This window comes from Adiantum capillus-veneris, chromosome 16 (assembly GCF_014529385.1).
Source record: "Adiantum capillus-veneris isolate H3 chromosome 16, ASM1452938v2, whole genome shotgun sequence".
NCBI lineage: Eukaryota > Viridiplantae > Streptophyta > Polypodiopsida > Polypodiales > Pteridaceae > Adiantum > Adiantum capillus-veneris.
The window spans coordinates 48,983,275-49,005,213 of record NC_140946.1 but is presented as its reverse complement, the minus strand read 5'-3'; the positions used below and the strand labels follow the sequence as shown (position 1 = coordinate 49,005,213).

Sequence of the window (21,939 nt, the reverse complement as noted above, 5' to 3'; positions counted from 1 at the left end):
TCAAAGTGGACACATTTTCTTCTTAGAGATAATGATCATGAGGGCCTAAATCGGTAATCTTGATTGCAATTTGCAACTTTTTGGGCAACTTCTACATTGTGATGTTGGTACTCTACCTCAACATGCTCGTCAATAATTGGGCTTGAATCTTACTTGCCATATATGTGTGCTTTTTAATGAGTGCTAGTTTCAAGCTAACGATGAGCCATTTTTTGCAACAAGCTTCTTAATCTTTGACACTGTTGTTACATTTTGCCGCATGTTACATTTTGAAGACATATCTCTTTTACTTTTGTAGCGTTTTGTTATCTTCCACTACAACTTTGTACCACAATATGATCCTCTACCTACTCTCAAGGCTCATCTTATGTGAGAAAATGTCTTAGGTGCCTCTCCTTATCATCAAGGTTACATTTAGTACACATCACTTTGGTTTCGTTTTATTGCTATCTAGAATTCTTAGTGCAATACATGGAAACAACATACTACTATTTTTGTTGACACTTAGAGCTTGATAGAATAATAAAACTCCACTCATTAGGAAATGTTCCCATTCAAAAGGCACTTTTACACATCTACAATTCATAGCTCGATGAATAATTTTTGCAATCGAACTGTAGCTAACCATCCATTAATTGTTTCCATGCTGAACTTGATGTGATTATTATAAATTTTAGCGTAAATGTGGCATCTTGCAATGCTTTCTTCTTGCATTCGTGAACGAACAAATGCCAACTTGCAGACCAGAACGGTACTCATATCTCCTTGTGTAGATTTGTTTTTCTTATTAAGTAGAACATTCAATTTATAGCTTCAAAATCCGTGTGTGAGATCCATCCCAATTGGCCCATGATTTATTGTCCATTTGGAAGAAGAATACATAGTGGAAATTTGGGTTTTCTATCATAGAGCATGATATATAAACAAACACTACTTGAATGAACACTGAAATATGCTAAAATGGTGCAAGACGGGGGTTGTTTGATGCCTTTGCAAAGCTCTCTCTCTCTCTCTCTCTCTCTCTCTCTCTCTCTCTCTCTCTCTCTGTGTGTGTGTGTGTAAGATAATTAAATATAAAAGGGGTCACCTTCCTTCCATGTAGCTGAAGAGTAGTGCTTTCAAATTATAAATCACAGCTGAACAAAGACCCACTGATTGGCCACTTTCGCCCCACTGATTTTCAACTGAAGTTTACATGTTCTTTTAACACGAAATGCAACCAACTTGTAATGACCGGGAAAACAAAATCTGCCTAACAGTAGGTGCAGCCAAAATGTAAGTGACGTGCAATTAACTAAAAAACTAGCTCAACCTTAACAATAGGTGCATCCAAAATGTAATCAAAAACATTCACTGAATTGCAAAACTAGTCATCTGTAGAACCAAATATCCGGAGCACGTAATAAGCAGCTACAAAAAAATTTCATATGATTTTTTCTCACTCAATTCAGTAACGGTTAACAACCAATGTCTTTGCTAAACTCACAATGACAAAGGCACGATTGTTAATATTCAAAACTGAAACTCAAAAGAAGGTTTACAATTTGATCTAGCACAGCAAGTCCTCAAATCAACTGAATGAACTAATGGGCATCCGCACGTCTCCCATCCAGAGACTACCACAAGAGAATTCAGACCAGAAAAAAGTGAACCAGTTAAAGGTAGCTATCTGAGACGCAGAAATTCCATGAAAGACGAGCCCCTGCCATCACTAGAACCAAATGACCGTCATGAAACGTCTCAAATGCTGAAGCATATACAATCCAGCACAGCTAAGGAGGTGATGAGTGTGACTACATTGATATGGAAGCATGACTAGGTACCACAAACTACCAAGCTCACGCTGAAAGCCTTTTTCGACCCTTCGCAAACCTGCGTGCCAAAACTCTTCGGCCTCCAACAGTTGCTTTCCTGAAACAGTTGTGTTGGTTCATGCAAATGAGAATCTCTCTCTCTCTCTCTCTCTCTCTCTCTCTCTCTCTCTCTCTCTCTCTCTCTCTCTAGCGGGGCAAGAAAGTGGGGATTGATACCCTTTTGTATTATGTAATCAGAGTTACAGGCCTGAAGGCATTACATCTGCCCGTAGGCACCCAGAATATTACGGAGCTGATAGTGCAAAAAACCCTTGAAATGTTCAACATCCACAAACCATAGGGACTGGTACAGAGTTACAAAAGATGGGTGAGTTTACAAAAGCTAGGAACAAGGGAGTGAGGGAAGAAAGTAACAGAGAGCTGAAGCAAAAATAGGTCGCCCAAAACTTGATGGGAGATCGAAAACTCCACCAAAGAATCTCCGAGAGTAGACTCCCAAGTCTCCAAGGCCGTAAAAACGACGCATCCTAACAGAAGAAAATTGACCACTTGCAAATCAACTCTGCACCAAGAATCCGGGAGAGAGATGACCTCTAGCCATCCCTAGCATATCAACAGGGCTATGACATTCTTCAACCTGCTGAAGAAGCTGAAGGCGAGGTTAAACCTTCCATGCCGACCACCCCAACCCACGCCCCAACCACCTTACCTTCTTCCACCAAACAAGAAACGAAACAGCAAAAACATACAACAGTCAAACAAGCAACCATACACACACACACACACACACACACACACACACACTGCACACATGCAACCACACGCAGACACGTGCAGCACAGGCAGGTACAAGCAATCACAAAGCAGAAAGCCGCAAACAAACACAAGCAAACAGGCAGCAACCAGACAAACGAAAGAAAACCTGCGAGCGAAAGAAAAAGGCAGAAAACAAAGAAACGGCGCCTGGCGATGGGAGTGAAGTGAGAAGGGGTTGTTGAAGCAAAGGGAGGGGCTGTCAGAGCTTCAGATTTGGCAAATCATCGCACAGACTGCGTCCGCAGCTGTTCAGCAGCGCGAGGGAGAGTAGGGCAGGCAGAGCACAGCGTGGCGCGAACAACCGTGCCATCTGATCAGATTTATCTTCTTCCTCACACAATGAAATGGGTCTGTTTGCTGAACCTGCAGATAATGGTTCATATACCATCATTTTCTGTCGACATTCTTGGAAGATCAAAGATACAATCCATAGCAATGCTTTCCCATGGCTTATCCGGAATCAAGCCAATAAAAGAATGTCTCGACCACTTTCACTGTCGCATCTATACCACGATGCTCTGCATACGGTGGGACATGGCTTTCTACCATAACCTTATGTCGCAATGGCCTAGTGACACAGTCTACCATGCATCATCATAAAACCATCCTTGAGGAGGTAGTGCTCATGGTGTTTCCCATCTTGCAACTGTTCAAAGATCCTTGCAAAATCCTCATCAGTAGCATACTGTTCCTTCATGTCATCAAGCTCATGATGATAAGGAATTGACACAGCTGAAATTTGTGGCTTTCTTGATAACGCATCAGCCACAACATTCATCTTGCCTTCCACATGCATAATTTGGAAGAATGTTTGCCCATCGCATATGCTTTTCGGATAACTTTGACTGTGTTAAAACATATCGCAAGGTCTGATGATCTCTCTCGGCAACAAAATCAGCACCTAATAGGTAGTGCTTCCAACTAGAGAGGCATGAATGACGGCCAGTAGCTCTTTCTCATAGATTTGCAAAGTCTTTTCTCCCTTGCAAGATTTTGCTCTCGTAAGCTACTACCCGACCATCTCGCATTAGCACTGCTCCGATGCTATTGCCACACGCGTCAGAATGGACCACAAATGACTTCCTGAGGTCTGGTAAAACAATCACGGGATCTGAAGTCAACTTTTCCTTTAAGAGACTGAAAGCTGAAATCTCTGTTTGGGTCCATCTGAAAGTGACCTCTTTCTTTTGTAAAGCCTGAAGAGGTGAAGCTATCTCTGCAAAATTCTTGATGAACCTTCTATAGTATGAGCACAATCCCAAGAAGCTTCGGACATCGTGCACAAACTTCAAGTCTGACCATGTCTTAATAGCTTCAACCTTTGTGGGATCCATTCGGACACCATCCTTTGACACTATGTGGCCAACAAAGTGGATCTCTTCCAAGAAGAATTCACTTTTCTTAGGATTGACAAGTAACCTGTGACTGCGCAACTCTTCGAACACAATGGTCAAGTGACGCTTATGCTCCTCTTCATTCTTCGAATAGACTATCATTGAAAGGACGAGAGTAATGCCGTGTGCTACTCTCCACCTAACCATGCTATCTTATAGCCTCCCCCTAGCATACACACTGTCCAACTGTGCCGGTGGACTTGCCGGAGGACCCGTGTCCTTACATTACCCCCCCTTGGAGAATCGTTTTCGTCCTCGAAAACGAACGTAGAAAAACGTTTCTTAAGTGCGGAGACATTCTCCCATGTAGAACCTTCTTCAGGTCTATCTAACCATTTTACCAGCATCTATCGTCTGACATGATGTTTGGTGCGAAGCTCATGAGAATCCAAAATCTTTTCGGGTTCATGAGGGATGCTTGGAGGTTCGATAAGGTCAACTAACACACCTGTGTCAATGACATTATCATTCTGTCCTAGATGTTTTCATAAACCGCTAACATGAAAAACAAGGTGAAATCGTGGCTCGGGAAGAGCTAACTTATAGGCCACTTGACCTATACGTTTGAGAACGGTAAACGGTCCACAATATCGTGGTGAAAGTTTAGCAACTTTTCCCATCTTCGAACTCTCTGCATGCTCCGCAACCTTGAGGAAAACCTTGTCTCCTTCTTGAAAAGTAGCAAGACGGTGATGCTCATCTACGTACTTCTTATAACAATCTTGAGCTTGCTTAACATTCTGTCGAGCAACTCGAAGCATATCAAAATGGTCTTGGAGAAAATCCTTCGCTTGTTGTATCCTCTCCGTAGCTAATCCCACCATAACGGGTGATCTAGGTTGAAAACCATATAAAAGCATAAATGCATTAAACCATGTAGTCACATACTTTGAACTATTATAAGCAAATTCCAATATAGGCAAGTAGTCTTCCCAATTGGTTTGTTTCTTGCTAACGTATGCTCGTAGCACATCCTCTAGCACTTGATTAACTCTTTCGGTTTGACTATCTGTTTCTGAATGATCAGCCGTACTAAGATTAAGTGTAGTTTCCAACTTTTGGAACACAACTCTTAAGCAGTGATTATCGAACTTCCAATCTCTGTCATTAATGATACTAGCTAGAAAACCGTAGAGTCTATATATATATGCTCTATAAATAGCTGTGCTAATTTTGGTGCCTTAACCGTAGTCTTAGTGGGAATGAATCGACACATCTTTGTTAGACGGTCTACAATTACCCATACGGCATCATGGCCACGATTTGTATTAGATAGTCCTACTACAAAATCCATAGAGATACTCTCCCACTTACCTTGTGGAATCTCTAAAGGATGTAAAAGGCCACCTACCTTGAGGCGCTCTGCCTTATTAACTTCGCATTGTTGGCAGTTTAGTACGTACCCTTGTCACACTTGCCACGTAATGACTTCAAAAATTCACTCTTTATTTCCGTGAAAGCGAGTAAATTAATCTGAGGCATCCGCTTTGTGCATCTGCTATTACATTATATCGCCCCTTGTGATATCGTAGCTTACAATCATAATCTTGAAGGATCTCCGTCCATCTAGCTTTATGACCCCTCAAGTCCATTTGAGTAGTAAACCATTTTATACTCTCATGGTTAAAAACTACTTCAAACTCGGCACCATATAAATAGTGTCGCCACTTTCGTAAAGTCTGAACTATGGCATAGAGCGCCCTCTTATAGACAGAATAATTCTATTGAGCTCTATCCAACTTTTTACTTTCAAAGTGTCACAAATGGGTGACGTGGCATGCTCCTGGACACACTCACCGAGTGGCACCAATCCCAAACACACCCCGATTGGCCAATATGACACGTGGCAGACAGTACGACAGTTCCGAATTTTGCGGCGCCAAATCCGTTGACAGGCCATACGGAAATCCCGTTTTTTGCGTTGACTTGCTGACGTGGCAGAGCATATGGATTTTCAAAAAATACGCTGGCTGAATTGGCAGCTTTTGGGCTCAGTTGCTTTATTTTTGAGAAGCTTTTGGATTCCTACTTTTGGGGTCTCCAAGTTTGTTACACAAAGGCTATAGGTATTCCCTCCTAAAGAAGTACCGCACCAATTGCTTTACCACTAGCATTAGTCTCTACCACAAACGGCTTAAGTGGGTCAACGATTGCTAGGATGGGAGTAGTGGCTACAGCTACCTAGAGCTGTTCAAAACTGCGTTGTTGGGCTTCTTCCCAAGAAAAGATCTTACCTTTTGCTTTAAGTGGATCCGTCATAGGAACAACGATTTTGGCATAATCACGAATATATTGTCGATAAAATCCAGCCATGCCTAAGAGATTTGAAGCTCCTCAACCGTGTTGGGATGTGGCCATCGAAGAATGGCAGCGACCTTGTCAATGTCCATCTTGATGCCAGAATAAGAGATCACATGACGGAGGTGATGTATCTCTGTTTTAAAGAAATCGTACTTGCTTGGCTTAGCATACAGGGCGTGAGTTCGTAGCTGTTTGAACACTAATCGTAAGTGTTCTATGTGTTCATCTTCAGTCTTACTGTAAATGAGAATGTCATCAAGGAAAACCACAACAAATTTTCCAAGATAAGGACGTAAGACACTATTCATGAGTGTCATCATGGTCATAAATGTAGCTGGAGCATTGGTTAAACCAAAAGGCATAGCCAAAAATTCAAAACGCCCGAACTGTGTTCTAAAGGCAATTTTAGAGATATCATTCAAAAGGATACGCACCTGGTGGTATCCTGAACGAAGATCTATCTTTGTATAGTATCTTGCCCCATGGAGTTGATCAAACAACTCATCCACTCGAGGCAGAGGATACTTGTTCTTGATGGTTATGGCGTTTAATCCGCGATAATCTACGCACATGCGCATAGTCCCATCTTTCTTTTTTACCAATATCCATACGGGACGGCAATTTGATGCAGAAAACGATGTTGTGTGTTACACAGCCTTTGAGGAAAAGGTTTTGACACAATGCCATTGTCCCCCTTTTTTCGGTCATCGAGGCATAGAAACCACCTTGGACGGTGTTGACCGTTACTTTTACTGGCCGAGACTCAAAAAGGATGTGGATGAGTTTGTTCGCAGTTGTTTAGTATGCCAAAAGATCGAGTTTGACAAGCATAAGGCACCAGGACTTCTATAGCCTTTACCAATTCCCTCACTTCTACAGCCTTTACCCATTCCCTCCCACCCCTGGGAAAGCATTGCTATGGATTTCATTTTTAAAACGCAAAGTGGGCATAATGGGATTTGGACAGTTATTGACAGATTTAGCAAGTAGGCCCACTTCATTCCCGTAAAGAAGAGGATCAAGCTTGACCATTTGGCAAGACTATTCGTCTCACATATTTTCGGTTACATGGCATGCCTGAGTCCATAGTCTGGGACAGTTCCCGGATTCACGAGTTTGAGCAATTTGGGAGAACATTGACACGCGGTTGCAATTCTCACCCTCATTCCACCCACAGACAGATGGCAATCTGAGATAGCCAATTCAGTGGTTTTGGATCTATTGAAGTCTTACATTTCATATCAGAAGACTCAATGGAAAAAGTACTTGCCCTTGGTGGAATTTGCTTACAGCAACACGGTTCATTTTATCGATGGGGAAGGTGCCATTTGATCAAGGGTGCTAAGAAGGTTCCTCCATTTCTAAGCACCAAAGTTGAGCTTTTTGAAGCAGACCAGTATACGAGAGTTTTGGACATTGCTTTTGCCAAGGTTTGTGTAAGGTGCAGTGGAATGAATGTTGAACTTTGCTCAAGATGAGTGCTCCGGACTGTGCTCAAGGGTTCCTTTTACTTACGAAAGGGAGAGCCTTCCGTTCCTTTAGTAAGAGAGTGCAATGGACACAAACAAAGTGAATAGAAGTGCATGAGACTGAGAGATAGAGAAGAGAATACGACACCAGAGACATTGTAAAACCCTCCTCCGAAGGCCCCACTCTCTATGGTGAGAGTGGTCTACGTATGATTGCACAAATCTCTACAATGCTTGGACTTGCCGACGATGAGGACGACGACGAGACGGGCTAAAATCTGAAAATGCTAAGGATTGAAATCTGCAAATCTTTATCTGCTGAATTCTGACTCTATGTTGATGACGACAGTATGACGACGATGCGCTGAAAACGCTGGTTTCACCTGCTAAAAACGCTGGATAGCAAGGCTGAAAACGTTGATTTGATCTGCTACAAAAACGCTGATTTGCTCTGCTGCAAAAACACTGGACAGCAAGGCTGAAAACGCTGTGGCTGCTGATGTAAAAACGCCAGCAGATCAAGCTTGAAAACGCTGGCAGATATGAGGTCTCGATGCGAGGATCTGCTGCAGGTTCGGGAGGTTCGTAGATGCTAATGGTTGATGGCTGAATTCTGAAAAACGCTGGCTGATATGGGAAGCACCAAAAACGCCAGGCTATCTGTTGGGGGAGGTCTTGCTGAGAAGGTGCCTGTTGAACACTGGGTTCCTGCTGCCTCTTCTGCCAGAGAATGGTAGCGCTAGGTTTCTACTTATACAAACTTAGCAAAATTGCCCTACCTACTTCCCAACAAAAGTAACTTAATAAATAAGTGAAAAACGTCAAAAATAGGGAAAAGAGGTCTATGCATTGCAAAAATGCTACTGATGGTTTCTGACTAGAATCTGATGGTCATGTTGTGTGCAACCAGAGGTTATGCATCTAATCTAAGTGTCTAGACATGCACGGTCTGTGAACAGACTCACAAAAGTGCCAGATCACTTTCTATTCTAGACTGACTTGACTGAACTGAACCCTGGTCATGTTGTAGCTTGTCCACGGACACATAGGGTTGGATGTGTCACGTGACATCCCCTCCTTTTCAAAGTGAGGTATTGGTACCGAACTGTATGGCGTCGAGGGAGATCGCCAACAACATCCGGAATCCTCGAAAGGACTCTTCGCCGGCCCACTCTGATGTGTGGGTCTTGCGATACTTGAACTTCATAAAGGTCTACAATGCTTGCTTCTTTGGGCCGCGCCAAAAGCGACAATTTTCTGTAGCCCCTTCAATGCTTGAACTTCGTCGATAATCACGCGTCTACCTCTTTCAAGAATCTCCAAGGCTGAAAATTCATGAAACCACTTCCAACACAAAAACATGAACATATCCATTCCATGTAAAGTGATTGGAAAAAATCTTGTCTTCCTAAAAGACTGTGCATGCAATGTAGATGAACAAATAGACGGAGTGCCAAACTGTTCACCACACACACGCAAACAATGAGATCGACTCGTCTTGCTGATCTAAATCAATCAATTGTGGCAATCACAACGGAAATGCCTATGCTTGGTGCTCATACTTACTTGTGCTCTTTCTACGACTGTGTCGTGCCAAGGAAGAGACATGGAATGTGACTTCCTTGAATGCAACCATTTCATCTTTTCATGAATCATCCGCATAAATCCGTGCTCATTCATGAGTGAAACGTGCTCAACGTATAATATGTCATGCCTAGGAAAAGGGATCACATAAGGACGGTGACTAAAATACAGGAAACGATCATGAATGAAACACTCAAACAATGCGTGCTGACTAATCATACGTACGCATAGTACTTCCTGTAAGGGTTCTTTGGACCTACGCTCGAGAGCCAAGATCGGTTCGTCGTGTTTGATCGAATCTTCCTGTGGGGGTTTTGTAGACCTCGACTCGAGAGCCAAGGTCGATTCTTCGTGATTGATCGGATCTGCAATGAGGTTAGCTTTACTAGAAAAAGTATCAACTAACACATCATCCTTGTAAACAATCACATCTTGATCATACAAACCATCATGCTCCTGAGAAATCACATCGTGATCATCATGCTTGTCATTCAAATCATCATGCAAATCATTATCATCCAAATCATCATGCTCATTATCATTCAAATCATCATGCTTATCATCATGCAAATCATGTGTGCTATGCTTTGGAGAAGAAGAGAACGAGAGTCTCCCTTTTTCGAATCTCTTGCATCTGTGCCTGCACTTGAGAAAAGAGTCGTAACATCTCTTTCATGTGTCGGTCATTCATTGATTTTCTTGCTTTGGTCTCTCGATCAAATTCTGCTTTTCTTTCTTCGGCTTCCAAGCGCGCTTGCTCGTGCTCACGCTCTATGGCTTCCATTCTTTCTTTGTGTTCTGCCTTTCTTTCTGCTTTTCGTGCTTCGCATTCTAACTTCATGTCCATCACCACCTTGTCGAAAGCCTCCCTAGGAGTTAGTGCAATCCTTGTCGTAGATGGCGAAGGGTCGGAAAAACCTCCTGGTGAGGAAAATTCTTCTTCGCCACTCCCATGCTCACCACCTCCAAGCGAAGTATCCATTCCGCTTCGAGTGATGACCATCCACTGAAGTCTTGGGTTCTTAAGTTCATGAGGAACTTGGATTCTTGCGGGTCTTGGGTTCTTGAGGGTCTTGAGGTTCTTCTTTAGCTTGCAATCTGTGTTAGAGAAGGATCTTCTCTTCACCCGAGTTCTTCTCTTTTCCGCGGGTGCACCCCTTGGCGGCCTTGCGCTCACACCAAGGTTGCTTTTTCCCACCTCACGTCGATTGGCCGGCCGCTAAGTGCACGGTCCACTCTCAATGAGTGAAAAGAGGCACAAGGGGAGGCTGGACAAGCCCTTCTTTCTTGGGTTTCCTATCACTCTTCAAAAACACGATTAGGAATCGACACGCCCAAGAGGTCTTGGGTTACGTGCGACCGCAACAAGCAAAAAAAATTATGTGGTTCTTGTGGTTCTTTCCTTGAGTGATACAAAACATTGCCAAAACTCTGATACCAATGTAAGGTGCAACGGAATGAATGTTGAACTTTGCTCAAGATGAGTGCTCCGAACTGTGCTCAAGGCTTCCTTTTACTTACGAAAGGGAGAGCCTTCCGTTCCTTTAGTGAGAGAGTGCAATGACAAAAACAAAGTGAATGGACACAGTGAATGGAAGTGCATGAGACTGAGAGATAGAGAAGAGAATACGACATCAGAGACGTAAAACCCTCCTCCAAAGGCCCCACTCTCTATGGCGAGAGTGGTCTTCTTATGATTGCACAAATCTCTACAATGCTTGGACTTGCCGACGATGATGAGGACGACGACGAGACGGGCTAAAATCTGAAAATGCTAAGGATTGAAATCTGCAAATCTTTATCTGCTAAATTCTGACTCTATGTCGATGATGACGGTACGACGACGGTGCGCTGAAAACGCTGGTTTCACCTGCTAAAAACGCTGGATAGCAAGGCTGAAAACGTTGATTTGATCTGCTACAAAAACGCTGATTTCACCTGCTGCAAAAACGCTGATTTGCTCTACTGCAAACACTGGAGAGCAAGGCTGAAAACGCTGTGGCTGCTGATGTAAAAACGCCAGCAGATCAGGCTTGAAAACGCTGGCAGATCTAAGGTCTCGATGCGAGGATTTGTTGCGGGTTCGGGCAGTTCGTAGATGCTAATGGCTGATGGTTGAATTCTGAAAAACGCTGGCTGATCTAGGAAGCACCAAAAACGCTAGGTTGTCTGTTGCGGGAGGTCTTGCTGAGAAGGTGCCTGTTGAACACTGGTTTCTGCTGCCTCTTCTGCCAGAGAGTGGTAGCGCTAGGTTTCTACTTATACAAACTTAGCAAAATTGCCCTACCTACTTCCCAACAAAAGTCACTTAATAAATAAGTGAAAAATGTCAAAAATAGGGAAAAGAGGTCTATGCACTGCAAAAATGCTACTGATGGTTTCTGACTAGAATCAGATGGTCATGTTGTGTGCAACCAGAGAATATGCATCTAATCTAAGTGTCTGGACATGCACGGTCTGCGAACAGACGAGATCACTTTCTATTCTAGACTGACTTGACTGAACTGAACCCTGGTCATGCTGTAGCTTGTCCACGGACACATAGGGTTGGATGTGTCACGTGACAGTTTGCGAGGCTCTTGAGAAGTCTCAAGCACGGCATAAGAAGGCAGCTGGTAAACATCCACGCTACTTGCAGTTGAAGGAAGATGATTGGATGCTTTTACAATTTGAGAAGGCACACCTCAGGAAAAGAAAGGGAAAGGAGCGGCTTTTTCCCAAGCTAAGTATGAGATATTATGGCCCTTTCCAGATTCAAGAAAAGATAAATGATGTATCCTTCAGACTAAAGTTGCCAGATACTTGGAAGATTTACGATGGTTTTCATGTAAGTCTCTTGAAACCTTTCAAAGGTGAGGTGTCAATCGACATGGAGCCTGATGAGCAACTTGAAGTAGAAGAGAGTGAGGAGATACTCGTTCCTGAACAAATACTTGCTCACAAGGAAAGGAAAGTGAAAGGTAAAGTGCTAGAGCGGTTCTTGGTGAAATTAAGAACTATTTGGCGTTGGATGCAAAGTGGATAGAGGAGGAGGACCTGGCAAATACTCCTCAAATATTGGAACTTTACCTTGAGGCTTTCAGTCTAGCTACGTCTATTCCGAGAGATCCCACAAATCAACAAGGTTGAATCTGGTGCAGACGGGACTGCACAAGAGGGGAGTTACTCCGCTCCTCTGTCACAGATTACTCAGATGGAATAAAGTTACTGATTTTCCTTTGGATTTCACGGATACTGAAGTGCTGACAATATTCTGCTATATGACTTTATAAACGAAGAACTTGGAAATGGGAATTCCCGATATGAATCTGATTTATGTGTACTCGCTATTCCGAGAGATCCCGCAAATCAGCAAGGTTGAATCTGGTGCAGACGGGACTGCACAAGAGAGGAGTTACTCCGCTCCTCTGTCATAGATTACTCAGATGGAATAAAATTACTGATTTTCCTTTGGATTTCACGGATACTGAAGTGCTGACAATATTCTGCTATATGACTTTATAAACGAAGAACTTGGAAATGGGAATTCCCGATATGAATCTGATTTATGTGTACTCTCTCGCGATTTTGTTTGAGCGCAGGTTTGAAAGACAAAATGTCTGCACCATTTCGGTCTTGAGATTCTATGAACATGATCGCAATAAAAATTAGTTAATCCGACATCAGTGAGGTCCGGTGTGGATCTAGATGCGATTGCTAAACACGTTGCCAAGAATCATGGTCCTAGATCTTGATGGATTCTATGTGATTTAATTTGAATGTGATTTGATGTTCAGAGATTGTCGTCTTTGTGCAATTGTTGGATTTGTGTCATCTAGTGCGTCAGTATTTAGAGTCAATCTCTAATGAACTGGTCTATGTCTAATTTTGCAGGCGTGATCGAGGGCGATTACAATTCTTTCAAGAGGGGGATATGTCACAAAATAATAATGTGGCATGTCCGGGACAAGGATTTAAAGTTATAAGTTATTCCAACTTATAGGGTCCCATTTGATGGGGCCCTAGGGACAGTAGGAAAAATAAAAAGAAAGAGGATCGCGTAGAAGTGCCAACGTGGCAATTGTACCGACACCTCGTGTTTCGCTCTGACTAATGACGTGGCAGCGTCTAGATTTCCGCAATTTCTGCTAGCTGCTTTTGCGTCTAGAGCTTTTGAGTTTGAAGCTTTTCGTGTACTACTTTTGAAAGCTCGTCGGTCTTGAGATTCTATGAACATGATCGCAATAAAAATTAGTTAATCCGACATCACTGAGGTCCGGTGTGGATCTAGATGCGATTGCTAAACACGTTGCCAAGAATCATGGTCCTAGATCTCGATGGATTCTATGTGATTTAATTTGAATGTGATTTGATGTTCAATGATTGTCGTCTTTGTGCAATTGTTGGATTTGTGTCATCTAGTGCGTCAGTATTTAGAGTCAATGTCTAATGAACTGGTCTATGTCTGATTTTGCAGGCGTGATCGAGGGCGATTACAAATCTTTCAAGAGGGGGATATGTCACAAAATAATAATGTGGCATGTCCGAGACAAGGATTTAAAGTTATAAGTTATTCCAACTTATAGGGTCCCATTTGATGGGGCCCTAGGGACAGTAGGAAAAATAAAAAGAAAGTGGATCACGTAGAAGTGCCAACGTGGCAATTGTACCGACACCTCGTGTTTCGCTCTGACTAATGACGTGGCACCGTCTAGATTTCCGCAATTTCTGCTAGCTGCTTTTGGGTCTAGAGCTTTTTAAGTTAGAAGCTTTTTGTGTACTACTTTTGAAAGCTCGTGGGGCCTTTAAATATGTACTGAGAGGGCCTTCTGTCCTCAGTTTTGCTGACGAGCAAGCTAAGCAGAGAGGACCCTCTGACTATAACTTTGCTCAAGCATTAATATAAAAATATATACCGAAAGGGGCGCCAGACTTTGGGACCAATACCTTTGGGCACGGAACTACGCCGAGCCGTGTCGACTCAAGTGAATTGTGATTAAATTGTGAAGTGTTTTTTAGTGATTCTCTCATGCGTGGTGTCCAAGTTTGTTACAGATCCCTAGTTTACTAGTTCGTTTTAGAGGGCAATCTGGGAAACTATTGGCACGCGGTAGCAATTTTCGTCCTCGTTCCACCCGCAAAGAGAAGGAGCAATTTGAGATAGCGAATTCGGTGGTTTTGGGTTTGCTGAAGTCTTATATTTCGCATCAGAAGACTCAATGGGAAAAGTATTAACACAATTCATTCTTCAACAGGGAAAGCGCCATTTGAGGTAATTGAGAATGAATAAGAAAGTTACGTTGGATGACTACTGCCAGAGGTTTCGGGATACTTATTTACCAACGAAACCAGATTGAGCGGTTTTGTTATGATTTGCTAAAAGAGATTCGAGACTATTGTCTGACCAGAAGTTTGACTCTATTCGGACTAAAGTTGCCAGATACTTAGAAGATTCACAATGCATTTCATGTCGACAATGTTAGTTATATGCCGGACTACCCTTGGTCACTTGTATGTGTAGAATGTTCTTAGCATCTATCTCTCTCTCTCTCTCTCTCTCTCTCTCTCTCTCTCTCTCTCTCTCTCGGAAAAATCAGGGCTGTTTATTACTCAGTACAATATAATCCCCAGCGGATGCCAAAATAGCCTGTCACGTGGGGTGTACAAGCTGAATGTAAGGGTGAGAGCCACTATAGTGACAACTCGACTAGTACAATCTCATGGTGGTCTGTGTGATGAGTGGACGAGAAACCACTGAGGGGGGGCATAATGCCATGTAATCTGGCCACCTGTAAGTGTGAAAAAGAGTGGAGCTCGGGCCCAACGCCGAAGGAAGGCAAATTGTCGAGCCTCGGCTACTCTAGATGTACCTGAGGAAGAATCCCACTGCCAAATCAGGGTGTGAATGATGTCCAGCCAAATGGCAGTAAGGGTATCCTGAAGGAGCTGCGGAGCCGCACTGAGAATGTGAAGACAACGAGCTCTCCAAATATTCCATAGTGTAATGCTAGTGATGACTGAAAAGACTTCATCACGTGTCTGCGGATCTCTCTCTCTCTCTCTCTCTCTCTCTCTCTCTCTCAGATGTCCTATCTCTTTCTACCTCAATGATCTCTCCTCTCCACAGGCGTGCCTTGTTCATGTCTTTGGCATTGCAGGTGTTCTAGATTGGAGGCAAGGTATCCACCGGATCACAAGCTAGTTCTTGTCTTCATTGCATCTTCCACATCCATCTTTGACACATGTTGCAGATCCTAGCCTCAGCATCATTATCTCGCAATAGCAAGCATCTCCAGCATTTACCATCAGCATTCCTGCATTTAGAACCCATTGTACCAACATTTATGGAATCTAAAGCAAATACCTCTCTAGCAATAGAGAGGGGGGCCCTTAGAGGGGGGTTTGGGACCCCATCTGGTGTCGGTCTTCTCTCTCTCTATATCACTCACAACACTCACTCACAATTTTCATTCTCTTTCTCGATCTAGTCTATTGCACAATTCTCATGAAGTAAAAATGGGGGCTCTCTCTCCCCTTCAGTAAAAGGAACCTTGACTACGCACAAAGGACTCATCCTAAGCATTCACCATCAATCACTTTCGCTACACATAACAGAGAGAAGATCGACACAATATTGGGGACCTGAAGATAGGCTAGTCCCCCCCTCGTAAGAGTATCTTTATTACCAAGCAAAAGTCTATACAAGCACTTAAACAGAACATATTACCACGTTCGTTCAAAATCAGACTCGATGTTACTCGAAAGCCTCGACTTCCTATTGTCAAGGCAAAAACCCTATTTCCAGGAGTCTTCGTCCCTTACTCAAAATCCTCAAGAACCAAGGTCTCGCCTTTGGAACTCACCTTCCAGACTTGTGGCATGGCATCCCTTTAACCCTTTTTCCGACTCTATCTCCAAAGTCCTCTTCTTCAAAGGTTTTAGCATCAACTCTACTTTCTTGGACACGAATGTTAGATTTACCCCTCTGCTGCTTCACAGGTCTAGGGCATACTTGTACGGCTAGTATGTGGCCACCCATAGTCTAGGTTGCTCTTGGTCCGATCGCCCAAGTTTGGGGCCGGCCGCCCACTTTGTCCGGGCGCCCACATATATTTCCATATATCATTTTTCTGTTAGGTTGTGGGGATTTTTTTCAAGGCTTTGCCCTACCTCCCCTTGGGCACCTATTTATGGGGCCAGGGGGGTGCCCACTTCCATCATCTGTATTGAGGTTCTCTTGCTCTGGTAGTCAGTGGGGGACTGATTGCCCCCGCTTTGGACTCTCTTGGAGCGTTTACCCGCGAGATGCGGGAGATTAGGCATTATGCGACTTCATTCGGAGTCACCCGGAGCTTGGCTTGGATGGTAGTACAATTGCTCTTCTACACTCGGATTGCTACCTTCAGAGTTGCTTACACTCACCCTCGATAACCTTACAGCAGACTTATCCCCCGACCTGGGCAGTAGGACATCCCAGCTCATTCACATTGAGAGCCACACTGAGTCGCCGTTTGTTGGCGCTGTTGGCGCGGATTCTGTTTTGGTTGACACCGAAGGATTGGAGGCAAGAGATACAGGCAAGACGGCACACACATTGGTCTGGCCTTTCCTCTTCTCAGAGGTTCTCCATAGCGCAGACTACTCAGTCTGGCTTCTCTACTTCTACAGGATGACTATGGTGCAGACAGCTTGGTCTGACCTCACTATTCTCAGCGGCCTCTCACAGCGCAAACTATTTAGTCTGGCTTTCCTCTCATCTTGGCTTACCCTACCTGCAGACAGGACACCATACAGTGGTGGTCCGTGCGGTTCTTGATGACTGCTGCAGCTTACGGTAGCTTCTACTGTGTAGACTGTTTAGTCTGACTTTCCTTAATTCGGAGGATGTTTACGACGCAGATTGCTACATCTGGCCTTCCTGGAGATTTTTACAGCTTAGCCACCTAGCCACCTTGGGTTGCAGGTTCATGCATTGATAAGCTTCCAGTCATTCTCATGACGGTTTCTGGGCTTCTCCATTTTCTCCAGACGGTTTGACTACAGACACCACAGATCCTATTGGGCAGGACACATTGCAGGTCTATTGGCACTTCTTTCACAATAAGGAGTTTTTTTCATACTCAGTTCGAGACCTTCATGCAGTATCTTCACCCTGTATTGGCGAAGTACAGCAGTTTGCTACACTGCTTGTGACGGCACTTTACCATGGAGATTTCTTGACGGTCGTGACACCCCAGACTGCTGCTACACTCGCGGAGTACGCTAGAGTATTGTCCTTCAATGGACATCGCATCAGACATCTTCATCATTTGCCTCACATCTTCGACTTCATACGGTTTGTTCAGCATCCGGTGCTGAGAGGGGGTGTTAGATTTACACCACTGTGCTGCTTCACAGGTCAAGGGCATACTTGTACGGCTAGTATGTCTCCGGGCTGGCCACCCATAGTCTAGGTTGCTCCTGGTCCAACCGCCCGAGTTTGGGACCGGCCACCCACTTTGTCCGAGCGCCCACATATATTTCCATACATCATTTTTCTATTGGGTCGTGGGGATTTTGTTCCAGGCTTTGCCCTACCTCCCCTTGAGGCTTGAGCGCCTATTTATGGGGCCAGGGGGGGTACCCACTTCCATCATTTGTACTGAGGTTTTCTTGCTCTGGTAGTCACTGGGGGATTGATCGTCCCCTCTTCACCATCTCTGGCATTTGTGTTCGCTGTCTCCTCTCTCACGCTTCCACACACGCACACTCTCACAACGAAGTCCTTCCTTGGGAATCTCAACTCGCTGATCCCAACTCGAGCCACTCTTAGTTCAGTGGATCTATTCCCAAACTTAGGGTACGAAACCCTTGGGTTGATCCGGCTCTATTTCCTCAAAGTGCCTGATCTAGCTTCTCACCTGTAGGCTCATACCTTCCTCTGTACGAGGAAGTACACCTGCAAACAAACACTCAGAGATCAAAACATGAAAAACATTACCTGTGAAGTCTCTAAACTAGGAACGCAACTCGGTTCTCAAAAAGCAACTCTCTGGAAGAGATTTCTCAACAGAGAACCCTCTCTTCCAATCCTACACACAGAAGAGGTGTGTTCTCGTAAATCAGCCCCGTCTACGACCTCTATGGGCTGAAAACAGAGAAAAACAACAGCCTGTCATGATGCAGTAGCATGGGCTGAACTCTAGCGCTAGCTTTTCAGGTTCCTTAGAGTGAAAGCAAGTCCGCTTTTATAGCCTCTGCCAGCCGACCGGAACAGAGGGGGTCTTCCCCACGAAAATAGGACAGAGAAAGGGGCACCCAATCTAGAGAGAGAGTGATCGCTTTTCTCTTGCTAAAAAGAGAACTCTAGCGCTAGCTTTTTTGGTGCCTGAGAGTGAGAGAAAGTCCGCTTTTATAGCCTCTGCCAGCCGGCAGAAATAGAGGGGGTCTTCCCTGCAAAAATAGGACAGAGAAGGGGAGAGAGAGAGAGAGAGAGAGAGAGAGAGAGAGAATTTCTCCTGCTAAAAGGAGAGAGAGTGGGGGGACGCCTAGTTCCTTGCTACTTTTTTTATCTTGGGCTGCCCGCTTATTAAGTGGGCTACTGGACACATTTAAAAAGTCGTTTGAACCTGCCAAAAACTAGTAAAACCTTATAAGCTAAAAAGAACCCTTAAAGAATCACAACCCAGGCGTCCCTGAATGCAGTCTCATGCTCAGATGCAATGCGAACATAGACTCACTTACAGGAAAGCATTTGCTTTCCTGAAAAGCAACTCGCTTTCTCAAAAAGCAACTGCATTTCCTCAAAGTTTCCTCCGAACCCATCTTCATTCAAGTGCTTGCCTCATTTCTTGTGCACAATTCTAACTTCATTTGGAATACATCCCGACTATGGAATATTCCCTTTCCGATGCTCCCGTCATCCACCTTGTGACGCATCAAGAAGACCTAGTCCTTTCTCACCAAACTTACAATCCCCTCCACGATACTCTATGCCAACCATCCCATGACGCATCAAATTGTCCTTTCTCGATGGTCAAATACTTCTTCTCGATCTCTATGTCACCCATGCGATGTGACGCATCAAAAGTACCCATTCTTGGTGGCCCTACAAATATTACCATTGACGGTGCTCCCATCATTACTTTGAATGACGCACTAGAAATACCTGTACTCGGATGTGTCAAGCGAAAAAAACCCTCTTATTTATAAATCCAATAATTCATATTATATTTCCTTCATATAAAGCTGATTTAGCAACACCTAACGTACTTTCTTAGGACACTTTGCAAGAATGTGCCCTGATTTCCCACAACCATAACACTTGCCCTCTTTGTAGTATTATACAGGCTGCTCTATTTGTCAATTTCAGACAAGATTTCTCTCTCTGGCTAACTACCTACCCATCTCCATACTTACATACATAAATGGAAAGCCTGTAAGCACAAATTGTTGCAACACTTGCTGCAATTCTTAATTAAGCTAATGTTGAGTTGACAAACACTCGTTCATTGCCATCTCCTTTTCTTCAACAATACAATACATTGACTGTTTCAAGCATTTTTATTTTTGTTTCATTGTGCTCTAGGATCTAAGCATTTATTTTACAAGGCTTTCACTCTGGTGCGATTGATGAAAGAGGGTAGAGCCAGGTTAAACAAGGCAACTAAGCTCATGCTCATTCAGCAGTTAGTACAAAATTGTGCACAAAATAAGTGATGGCATACCTTGCCAAAAATCCATGACGGCGCTTTCTAACTATAGTGCTTGGGTTGAAAGTCCGTTTTGTACTCATCAGCATGGGGCTGCTCTTCAAACGAAACAACAGTTGAAATTCCCTCTTGTGAGCTCAAATACTCATGTGCATAAAAACAACTCTTAAGCTTTGATGAACCTATATGCACAATGCTTGCATGATAAAAAGCAGGCGATTGTGAGTACATGATAACAATGGTGTGTGCACAAGAACAACTGCAAAAAATTTAATAAGCTTTGATGAACCTATATGCACAATCCTTGCATAATAAAATGCAGGCGACCGTGAGTACATGATAACAACGGTTCCCAATCAACAAGTCAAGTGTCACATGATTCCGTCCCCAATCAACAAGTCAGTGTCACATGATTGGGAATACCTGCTGTCCTCTTCACTCTGACTGGGTAAGATCACTGCAAAGCCCAGAAGAAGACACAAAAACTTCAGTTTGAAAGAAAAACAAGGTAGAGAAACAGTGTGGTTCCTTCAGACTTGCCTTCGTCCACCTCTGTTGAGGGTGGGAGGTAGTTCAAATTGCTAAACTTCCAGAGCAATTTTGAGATGCGATGCGTGAAGTCTGGAATTTGCACATTGTCCTCAGATAGGAGAAGGGATGGCTGTATCCCTAGCCTCTGCATCGAGGTACATAGTTGCCCTTCAAAATGTGGAGATAATGTCGCATGGCTGTTCCCTGCATCTCTGTGAAGAGGAAGCCCAAAGTCTGATCTGGAAATCCATGGTTGCTGTGACTTCTCGTCGTAAAACGGTGGAAATGCAGAGGACTTATGGAGTATCTTATCTGCGTCCTCCCGCAATGCTGGTGGAGACAAACCTTGCTGCTGCACCAGGAAAGGGAAGAGACGATATGGGCTCTGATAGGCTTGCTGAACCGCTCTAGTCACGCTTCTTGCTGCCATGCCCAGACTGTCGCTTTGCTTCTATAAATTGGCCACTGTCGACTTTGCATCGAGTTCGGACGAGTCTCTTGAGGCCTGCGATCTTTACTACTCTGAAATTAAACTAGTCTTGCTTGGTGGGAATAGGACATAAGCAAATTGACATCGAGCATGTAGCGCTGAAGGAAACGAATTACAATGCACATTGACTAATTTTTTGGCCTGCTGAAGAAAAGGCCTTAGTGTTGGGGTGGGTTGGGCGTCCTTTGACGGATGTCGTCCACGTGGACGGCCAGTAGGTTTTTAGCTTTGTGTGAAGGCGAGGGCTGCAGGACGACATGACCTCGATGTGATAGAGGAGGAAAACAAGGGTGAGGAGTGCATTAACGTTGTGGAGAAGGCGTGCAAGTTTACGTTGCTGTCACCTGACGCTTCCGCCAGCTCGCGTGTGGTTGCAGCTCGTCTCTCTTTCAATCTCTGACAGGAAGCCCTCTTCTCGGCATTGCCCAGCTCTACCTGCCACAATGCAAGCTCTCTCTTCGCTACACACACACGCGCGCGCATATCCACACGCCCTTTCTCTCCAACATGCACCCATCTAGAGGTAAGCACAATTTCATCAGATCAGGCAAGCATATTGGCATTTTATCCCCACGCAAATCCTACATTCTTGCTGAGTTAAATCTTTTCAAGCTTTAAACTACCTCTCTATCCAAAACCTGTACCTTATTTGTATGTCTTTGAGCTGCTCAGCTTAGCTCAATCTTCTTTTTGATCCTTGTAGACCACGATCATCATCATCATACAAAGCCAATTCTGTATTGTGCGCCTTCCAATTCAGCTGTATGACAAATTATGGATCCTTAATTTCAACTCAAACCAATTGAAACATAAATTCTAGTGGCCACGGGGGGACTTCTTGGGGCTTAACCAATGCTAATTTGAACGTTC

At 44.0% G+C, this 21,939-nt stretch overlaps 1 protein-coding gene across 2 annotated transcripts; it reads right to left on the bottom strand.

The window, feature by feature from the left end:
• Positions 1 to 1,405: 1,405 nt before the first annotated feature.
• On the bottom strand, positions 1,406 to 21,105 carry LOC147439008 (Ribosomal protein L34). Of its 2 annotated transcripts, XM_086484954.1 has the most exons (5): positions 20,589 to 21,105; positions 20,472 to 20,505; positions 20,064 to 20,141; positions 1,798 to 1,911; positions 1,406 to 1,711 (listed from the first exon to the last, which is right to left on the bottom strand). In XM_086484954.1, the coding sequence occupies exons 1-4, from the start codon at positions 21,007 to 21,009 to the stop codon at positions 1,839 to 1,841; spliced, it is 606 nt and encodes a 201-aa protein (XP_086341080.1). In that variant the 5' UTR covers positions 21,010 to 21,105; the 3' UTR covers positions 1,406 to 1,711; positions 1,798 to 1,838. The 2 variants fall into 2 exon arrangements, with proteins under 2 accessions (XP_086341080.1, XP_086341079.1); XM_086484953.1 differs by having other exon boundaries at positions 1,406 to 1,911; positions 20,589 to 21,104.
• Positions 21,106 to 21,939: the final 834 nt, after the last annotated feature.